Source organism: Aulonocara sp. 'chitande type north' Nkhata Bay, linkage group LG3 (assembly GCF_057382095.1).
Source record: "Aulonocara sp. 'chitande type north' Nkhata Bay isolate Kocher_YH1m ecotype deep benthic linkage group LG3, A_spYH_male_GT1.1, whole genome shotgun sequence".
NCBI lineage: Eukaryota > Metazoa > Chordata > Actinopteri > Cichliformes > Cichlidae > Aulonocara > Aulonocara sp. 'chitande type north' Nkhata Bay.
Genome location: NC_141346.1, coordinates 77,027,184 through 77,036,956, shown reverse-complemented (window position 1 = coordinate 77,036,956; position 9,773 = coordinate 77,027,184). Strand labels below are relative to the sequence as shown.

At 42.1% G+C, this 9,773-nt stretch overlaps 2 protein-coding genes across 2 annotated transcripts in view; one reads left to right on the top strand and one right to left on the bottom strand.

Annotated features, from left to right (window-relative positions):
- LOC147337069 (protein NLRC3-like) overlaps window positions 1-9,773 on the bottom strand; it is a 169,845-nt gene that overhangs the window by 25,390 nt on the left and 134,682 nt on the right. The window contains exons 3-9 of the mRNA XM_086285739.1: window positions 5,567-5,696; window positions 5,210-5,311; window positions 4,139-4,217; window positions 3,791-3,977; window positions 1,868-3,662; window positions 772-945; window positions 1-129 (exon numbers count right to left, since the gene is read on the bottom strand). The exon at window positions 1-129 is cut by the window's left edge and continues 45 nt beyond it. Of these exons, the coding sequence (XP_086141865.1) occupies window positions 1-129; window positions 772-945; window positions 1,868-3,662; window positions 3,791-3,977; window positions 4,139-4,217; window positions 5,210-5,311; window positions 5,567-5,685 (2,585 nt within the window). The 5' untranslated portion in view covers window positions 5,686-5,696. The remainder of the gene's footprint in view (window positions 130-771; window positions 946-1,867; window positions 3,663-3,790; window positions 3,978-4,138; window positions 4,218-5,209; window positions 5,312-5,566; window positions 5,697-9,773) is intronic.
- Window positions 1-9,773, top strand: part of LOC147337071 (uncharacterized) — a 217,957-nt gene that overhangs the window by 166,427 nt on the left and 41,757 nt on the right. The gene's annotated exons all lie outside the window — the stretch shown is intronic.

Here is a 9,773-nt window from a genome sequence, read left to right as displayed (position 1 = left end):
AGAAGCTTCAGTCCTGAATCCTGCAGGTTGTTGTTACCCAGATCCAGCTCTGTCAGACGGGAGGACTGGGAGCTCAGGACTGAGGACAGAGCTTCACAGCTTCTGTCTGACAGGTTACAGCCACTCAGTCTGAAGAAATGATGACAAGAAGACATGAAACACTTGTGTTAAAGTATATTCATGGTGCCATGAGGAGCTACTATATTTACAATACTTCAACACTGTTTCAGGACATGATGGAATCCTTATTGCCTCATGTTACAAAAGACAAATGTGGCAGTTTACTGTGACTTGCATGGATTCATTAAAAAAACAAAACATACGACATTCTCGCCTGAAAATATGTTAAAAGTTTATTTTGTGACCCAGAAAGAGTAATAAGAGCAATATTAAAACTAAGTAGCTGCAGCCATTGTTGGAAACTGGAATTGGCTGGGCCACGCTATGAATTCTGGGATATGGTTTTTCTATTTTGTTTTCCTGGTGGAAAATCAGGAGAATTCCAGGAGAATGGTGGCTCCGGGAGATTTTCGGGAGGGGCACTGAAATTCAGGATTCTCCCGGAAAAATCGGGAGGGTTGGCATGTATGTTTCCAGGACATGCTGGAATCCTTATTGCCTCATGTTACAAAAGTCAAATGTGGCAGTTTACTGTGACTTGCATGGATTCATTAAAAAAACAAAACATACACACAATGTTAATTTTTTCCAAATGAAATTGATTAAATGATGTTAATTGATGAAAAAAAAATCGATATTGCTTGATCTGACCTCAGCGTTTCCAGTTTGCAGTATTGACTCTTCATCCCAGCAGACAGAAGCTTCACTCCTGAATCCTGCAGGTTGTTGTTACCCAGGTCCAGCTCTGTCAGCTGGGAGGACTGGGAGCTCAGGGCTGAGGACAGAGCTTCACAGCTTCTGTCTGACAGGTTACAGCCACTCAGTCTGAAATCAAGCGGGAAGGGAGACAAGATCAACCAAACAAATCAGAGCTTTATTGCTTTTTTGTTGTTTTTAAGCAGAAATCAGTGAGGTGCTGGTAGATTCTGTTCTTTTGGTTTATTACCCAACAACACACACATACACTAATATTTGTGACTTTTGTAATAGTAGCATTTACAATGCAAAGCAACAGCGATCACAGATTGAAGGGGCCTGAATAAAACTACAATGCAGGGATTTTTAAGATGACCCGTTCTTCCAATTTCCAACAACAGATTTCTCCAACCTTACAGTTAAAAATAATTCTTTATCTCATACTGAATCTTGGTGCACCTCCCCCAGTTTATTAAAATGAAGAGGTGCTGAAGTTGCTGTAAGTGATGTGTGATGCCACTGATTTCCTTCCTGATCCAATACAAAGTAAAATTCAGGCTGGTATCTGCGATACTGATGAAAACTATTCCTTCAGAATCAATACAAGACATAAGAAAATATGATGTTTTGTATAACATAAAAAGCCTGAATTTTAAAATATTCAGTTAATAATCAAAAACAGATGTGACTGAAAATAATAAAACTGAGAAACATTTCATGGCCATTGCTACGGGCCATTCGATCCTTTTACAACCATTGCAAGAGCTTGGTTGGCATAGCCGGCAATACGTTGGATAGTAATAAGTCCGGTGGGTGATGGGCTCCACCAGGGCTGCCCTTTGTCACCGATTCTGTTCATAAATTTTATGTTTAAAGGCTGTTTCAAAAGTTCATTCAAGTTACAATATTGTGGTCAAAAGTTCTCCTTTTTTCTTTTATACTATACAACTACGCTGGCTCGTGGTTTTAGGACATGGATCTGTCATGGAAGAAATCTATGACCACTTTTAATCAACATTTTAAAAATAAACATGATCACAGATTTACTCACAGAGCTTTGTTGGAGGCTTTGACCACTGGCAGCAGCCTCAGAAGAGCCTCCTCAGAAGCAGAGTATTTCTTCAGGTCAAACACATCCAGATCTTCTTCTGATGACAGTAAGATGAAGACCAGAGCTGACCACTGAGCAGGAGACAGTTTATCTGTGGAGAGACTTCCTGATCTCAGGGACTGTTGGATCTCCTCCACTAGAGAACGATCATTCAGTTCATTCAGACAGTGGAACAGATTGATGCTTTTCTCTGCAGACATATTCTCACTGAGCTTCTTCTTGATGTGCTGAACTGTTTTCTTATTGGTCTGTGAGCTACTTCCTGTCTGTGTCAGCAGACCTCGTAAGAGAGTCTGATTGGTCTGCAGTGAAAGACCCAGGAGGAAGCGGAGGAACAAGTCCAGGTGTCCATTTGGACTCTGTAAGGCTTTGTTCACAGCACTCTGGTGGAGAGACTCTTTTTTTCTAAAAAAACTAGACCGCTTGGATGTTGTTTGTTGTTGTTCCATCAGATTGAGTCCAGAGTTGATGAAGGTCAGATGGACATGAAGAGCAGCCAGAAACTCCTGAACACTCAGATGGATGAAGCAGAACACCTTGTCCTGGTACAGTCCTCTCTCCTCTTTAAAGATCTGTGTGAACACTCCTGAGTACACTGAGGCTGCTCTGATATCGATGCCACACTCTGTCAGGTCTGATTCATAGAAGATCAGGTTTCCTTTCTGCAGCTGATCAAAAGCCAGTTTTCCCAGAGACTCCATCATCTTCCTGCTCTCTGGACTCCAGTGTGGATCTGTCTCAGCTCCTCCATCATACTTGACCTTCTTCACTTTGGCCTGAACCACCAGGAAGTGGATGTACATCTCAGTCAGGGTCTTGGGCAGCTGTCCTCCCTCTCTGGTTTCCAGCACATCCTCCAGAACTGTAGCAGTGATCCAGCAGAAGACTGGGATGTGGCACATGATGTGGAGGCTTCGTGATGTCTTGATGTGGGAGATGATCCTGCTGGCCTGCTCCTCATCTCTGAATCTCTTCCTGAAGTACTCCTCCTTCTGTGGGTCAGTGAACCCTCTGACCTCTGTCACCATGCCAACACAGTCAGGAGGGATCTGATTGGCTGCGGCAGGTCGTGTGGTTATCCAGAGGCGAGCAGAGGGAAGCAGTTTCCCCCTGATGAGGTTTATCAGCAGCACATCCACTGAGGTGGACTTTCTAGGGTCAGTTAGGATTGTAGTTTTGTGGAAGTCCAGAGGAAGTCGACACTCATCCAGACCATCAAAGATGAACACAACCTGGAAGTCTTCAAAGCTGCAGATTCCTGCTTCTTTGGTTTCAGTAAAGAAGCGATGAACAAGTCCCACCAAGCTGAACTTTTCCTCTTTCAGCACATTCAGCTCTCTGAAAGTGAATGGAAATATGAACTGGATGTCCTGGTTGGCTTTGTCTTCAGCCCAGTCCAGGCTGTATTTCTGTGTTAAGACTGTTTTCCCAATGCCAGCCACTCCCTTTGTCAGCACTGTTCTGATTGGTTCATCTCTTCCAGGTGAGGCTTTAAAGATGTCTTCCTGTCTGATGGTTGTTTCTGGTCTGTCTGGTTTCCTGGATGCTGTTTCAATCTGTCTGACCTCATGTTCATCATTGACCTCTGCAGTCCCTCCCTCTGTGATGTAGAGCTCTGTGTAGATCTGATTCAGGAGGGTTGGGTTTCCTGCTTTAGCGATGCCCTCAAACACACACTGGAACTTCTTCTTCAGGGTGGATTTAAGGTTACGATGACAAACTGGAGCTTGAAGTTCTGAATGAGAAGAAAAATAAACACTCAATTCCAAAAAGAACTAATCTTTAAAATATGTTGCTCCATCTTCCATCTCTGGAAAATGTTCATTTATCCAGCAGCTTAAATCTTTAGATAAATCCTCTTACTGCTCTGCAGACGGTCAGCCAGCTCCTCCTGCTTCATTCTCCTCAGGAAGTCCACTGTGATCTTCACAAATGCCTCTCTGCTGCTGCTCCTCTGACTCTCTAAGCATTCTGGGTAATCTGGACTCAGAACCTTCTGGATCTTCTTCAGCTCGTTCTTCACAAAAGTGATGATGTTGTCCTCCAGCAGCTGGAACAGAATATTTATGAATGAGCCAATCAGACTGAAATCATGGAGCCAAACATCAGATCCATGTTGGACACACTGACGATCCACTGGTCTACAAAGAGCAGCATGGAGATGACTGTGAACAGAACAGATGTAACAGTAGTTGTTGTACATGTACAGACCATAAATATGGAGTCCAGCTGTGTTTGATGCTGCTGGGCAGACTGACCACTGGGAACCTCTGAGCTCTGCTGGTCCACTCTGTGGAGGAACCATGAAGGATTAGATCAACACAGGATAAAGATCCAGGAGTTTCTGCTCAAATAACTTCATCTGAATCAAGTCTGTGAAGTTTTAAACTCTCAGATTGTGAACATATCAGTAATTTTCAGTCTGTTTTCATGGACGTCCTTTCAGTGGTGATGTCAGGGATGATTTTGAAGAAGCTCATCAAACTGAACCATCAGCAGATCACTGCTCCAAAACCAGAACATGATCCGAGTCTCCCTCCACCACCAGAACACCAGCTTTACTAACGTGGTAGATCAGTGTAGTACAGATCAATAACTGATGAGTCATTTGATCAAAATCACTGAGTGCTTCACGTCTGACCCTCTGATGCTTCTGTAGACATTTTGCATATTTAATGAATGTCTGACAGTTTTACATTCATTCTATGAACACAGTGGAAATGTTGTGTTATAGTCTCCATGTTGTTTCCAGCATCATAAATTCTTAAGTTCAGAAAATTAGATTCTTTCTTCACAGCTGAAAAACAACAACATTTATTCTCTATTGAAATCTGCATCGTCCACTCCAAAGGTCACAATCTGAAGGTAACATCTGGTTTTGTTCCCTGTGGTTAACTCTGAGCATCAGTATGGTGGGATTTATCCACTACATCCACACCACTGTGGTTCAGTGTTGTCCTGATGGAGTAACAGCAGCCAGTATGATCCAGGCTTTAGCTGCTGGGTCTCTGTGTGACCTCTCAGACTGTTTAACAGATCAGACACAAAGAGAATCAGAGCAGCTCTGTTCTTTAAAGACAAACATGAACCCACTCAGGTCACACTTTCCCCACAGATATGAGCATCACTGTCCTCAAACAGCAAATGACCAAGTCGAACATTTGGATCTTTTCTCTTTCATTGTTTTCTTTTTAATGAATCTTTGTAACAATCTGAGGATGTTTCAGGTCATATTTATCCAGGAAACACAAACATGTAAAGGAGTCATCACAGCTCTCTGACCTCGTTGCTCCAGGTTCACCACTGAAGTCTGGATTTCCACCTTTGGACCAGTCACTCCTCACAGACGGACAGCTGGACCCTGCAGACTGTGACCTCTGACCTCTGCAGACACAAACATGATTGAAGCAGCTGTGATCACACAGACTGCAGATAATGCAGCTGTTTCCTGTCAGTAACATCCTCTTAGATTAGAGTTCAGCTTTTTACAGGAAAACTGGACAAAACTGATTTTTGTTACAAACTCATTTTCATTTCCTCTCAGCTCACAAACACAGTCAGACAATCAACCAGAGTCAACACTGATTATAATGTCAGTGCAGAATTATTTCTGTTACTCAGTGAGTTCAGCTCTCTGACCTCGTTGCTCCAGGTTCACCACTGAAGTCTGGATTTAGAGGTTTGGACCGGTCACTCCTCACAGACGGACAGCTGGACCCTGCAGACTCTGCTCTGTCCTCCTCTTCCTCCATCATCATCTTCAGTCAGTCTGAGAGGTAAACCACAAACACTCAGTGAGTTCACATTAACAGGAGGAACTGACCTCTGACCTGTCATGTGACCATGAAACCAGGTCAATATGTCTGTAGGTTCAGTCATCCAGGTCATGTGATCTAAGGAGCTTGGAGAGAAAAGAGACGTCTTTAAGTTTCTGGAAGACGTTTCATCTGAGAAGCTTCTTCAGCTCTAAAACCAAACGGTGGAGAGTCCCAGATATTTAAACCTGAGAGGGAAAGAAAGCATGTCGCTGACCCACCACTGATGTTATTTCAAGGAGGAAACTGAGAGCCTTTGCACCAGGAGCACAAACATCAGCTCCAGCAATGATCCACTGATGTGTTTTTATTCCATGTATGAATGTTGTTATTGACAGAGATGACGTTTGTGTGTCAGTGATGCAGTGACTGTTGTTGTTACCTGTACAGGCTGGTTAGACTCTATGAAACAGATCATACAGATCTCTGCATGTTAGAAGAGACTATTAAAGGTCATGAATGAGACAAAGGCAGGGAGGCGTCCTTTACAGCTAAACAGCAGAGTGAGAGAACAGCCAGCACCTCTACATTTATCACATTATACAGCACATGTATGATACTGACAGGGATGAGAAGAATTTAGTGATTCTGATCCCATCATTGATATTACTTATTGATTCTCAGTAGCTCTGCTCTGACAGTCACCACCATCACTGAGCAGCATATCAAAGACATTTGTGCACATTAACTGCATGTTGTGGCTCAAATGTTTGTGCATGTTGGAGGCATTTCCTCTTTGTTGTGATCAGTGTTGGTCATTACTCAAAACAGTCATTATTACACATATTACACAGAACACTTTGATTAAAAGTAATGGAGTACGTTACTTCATTACTCCTCATAACATTACTTTGATGTGAAAATGAACAAATGAGCATGTAACAACATAAAGCTGAGGTGCAGCCCCACACACCAACACAGATCCTGATGAGGTCACGTGATGTTTCTCTGAGTGTTTATGAACACAAATCAAAGATGAAACAGCACAAAGACTATGGGCTCAAAATGTGGTCATAAATATTTTGTATGTGTAAAAAAGATTTGTGCGTGCGTAAAAAAGATTTGTGCGTGCGTAAAAAAGATTTGTGTGTGCGTAAAAAAGATTTGTGCGTGTAAAAAAGATTTGTGCGTGCGTAAAAAAGATTTGTGTGTGCGTAAAAAAGATTTGTGTGTGTAAAAAAGATTTGTGTGTAGACTTAGAAAATTAACCCCTGCAAGTTACAAGTACGGATTTTGACCCTATTTTTCTTCCTTTCATCTGATTGGTCAATGTCATGTCAATCACAAATGTAACAATCCAATCAGAGAACAGATGGGTTTGGCTGTCGAGGGGCGCTTTTTTTGAACTGCAGGTCTTTGAAGGGAATAAATGCCCTTTTACATGCCAACCCAGCGTTTTCCTTCATCACCACGAAGGAAAACAGTCTGTGGTCGTCCGAGTTTGGTGATTTTTATGTCACAGGTCTACGTGTTTAATACAGGGACTTCCACAGCCTTTTCAACAGCGCTGCGGACCGCGGGGTGGGGGCGGGCAGTGTTTTTGAAATGACAGTCTTCATTACAAAGCTTTCTTCGTTATGAATTAGCATACATGTTTTTATTGAACATTTGAAGAACCAGCAAAAAAAACAAACTCTTGTAGAGGACATAAAGTCAGAGATAGAAAAGACAAGGAGCAGGTGCATCTAGTACAGGTAGAGCTGCTGCAAAAACCCACAGAGCCCAGCAGCCAGCGTAACAAATTCTGGATCCTTTGCTTTTAGTTAGCAGTTAGCATTAGCAGCACATCCTGCGTCTGATGTGAAAGGACCTTTATGCTGCGCACTGTGACTCACAGTAATGGTCCTGGGTCAGCCCTGACTTTGTGTTAAACTAATCCTAAAGTAATAATGTTATTTCTAACCACTGATATACCACAACTTTTTCCTTTCAACAGCTACTGAAAGTTAGGGGACCTAGCTGCTATCGGATATTTATATAGAGATCCTCCAGCTTCAAACTGTATCACCCTTCAAGGACCTGCAGTTCAAAAAAAGCGCCCCTCCGACAGCCAAACCCATCTGTTCTCTGATTGGATTGTTACATTTGTGATTGACATGACATTGACCAATCAGATGAAAGGAAGAAAAATAGGGTCAAAATCCGTACTTGTAACTTGCAGGGTTTTTTTTCTAAGTCCACACACAAATCTTTTTTACACATACAAATCTTTTTTACGCACACACAAATCTTTTTTACAAGTACAAAATATTTATGACCACATTTTGAGCCCATACAAGACACTTCAAAGTGATTCTACTGTAGAAACATGAACAGGTAGAAACCTGCAGCCTGACTGCTCATCACTTTGTTACCTGTTCAAGTTCAGCAGCAGCAGCTCACTTTTTCATTGTGAAAACAAAAATGTCAAAAACCATTGCTATTCTCTATAAAACCAAGCTGAACAAAAAATCATTACACACACTTTATTGTACTCTGTTGCTTCCATATATGACTTACTGTCTGGAGATATGGGCTAATGCATATAAAACGAACACTCTTCATATTTTCAAGTTACAAAAAAGAGCTATAAAAAACCAACTAACATTTTGTTTATTAATCTGAATACCCTGAAATTTTATGATTTAGTTGAATATAAAATGGCACAGATAATGTATAAAGCACAAAATAACTTGCTTTGCCCCAGTACTCAGAAGCTGTTCAAAGTCAGAGAGAGTCAATATGACTTAAGGGGAAGAGATTTCTTTAAAAAAAAAAAAACAAGATAAGGACAAATATAAAGCAGAGATGTGTTTCTGTTAGAGGAGGTAACCTGTGGAATAGTTCTGACAGGGATTTAAAAAGGTGTAGTTCATTTTCCTTGTTTAAAAACATGTTTAAGCTTATGTTGTTTAGCTTAGCTTTAGCTTAGTGTTAGCATGCTGTGTGGCTAGCTTAGCGTCAGAGCTCTGCAGGTGTCTCGTGTGTAAATATTAATCACAGTGACAATGAAGGAGGTAAAGGGCTGTGACGTCATCACGTACGCTGCGTCCTCTGTGGGCTCTGAGTGAACTCAAAGTACAAACTACAAGTACACAAACACGAACGTAGCTCAGAGTGGCGGACACACTCGGCCTCGTTGGTCCAGCTGTGAGTCCGTTACCGTGAACTATGGAGCGGCAGATTTGTGCTGAACTAAGCTGCACACAGCTGATGTTAGCCAGGAAACATTACACACTGACTTTAATGGAGAGACCGGAAATACAAACACACACAGTTTGTTGTGTGAAGAAATCAAACACGAGCTGAACAAACAGTAAAGTTCCTAAAGACAAACTGTTAAAGGAGGAAACAAAGCAAACTTACAGTTTCTTCACACACCAACAACAAGCTCCACTCCACACCTGGACACTAAACACGGACACACAGGTGAGCTGCTTCCTGGAAGGAGGCGGGGCTCCACCTGAAACTCAGCACAGGTGGGAGGGGCTCAGCTCTGTGTGTGCTGATGTGTTAACTTTAAAAATATGCCGTCTGACTGCTCAGACTGAGTCAGAGTAAAGTTCACATGCTGACGTGTGGAGACATGAAACCTTGTTGTAGCTGCAGGTGTGAACACACTGATCCCAGATCAGCTCTGCTGTATTTGTAACATGAACATTTCTGCTGCAAAGCTTCAAATGTTCAGCATGTTTCTCTGTTTCCAGTCTATAGATCCAGTCACACTTTCTACCTTCACCTGTGCAGTAAAGACTGAGAGCAGAGCTGAAACCAAGCGTCCAATCAGTGAGCAGCATCAACACCTGAGCTTCATTCAGACTCTGTTATTGAAGATGTTGTTGGTACAAAGTTCATCTGCTGCTCACATGAATCCATGAAAGATTTATTTCACTGAATGTTTCTTCAAAGCTCATTTCAACCTGTTGAAGTCATGAATGAAAGTGCAGACTGAGAGTGGATCACATGATGTTTGAGGTGTGTCATGTGACATGTTCAGTATTGTCACACATGTCTAGATTGTCCCTGATATCATAGCTGCTCAAACACTGATG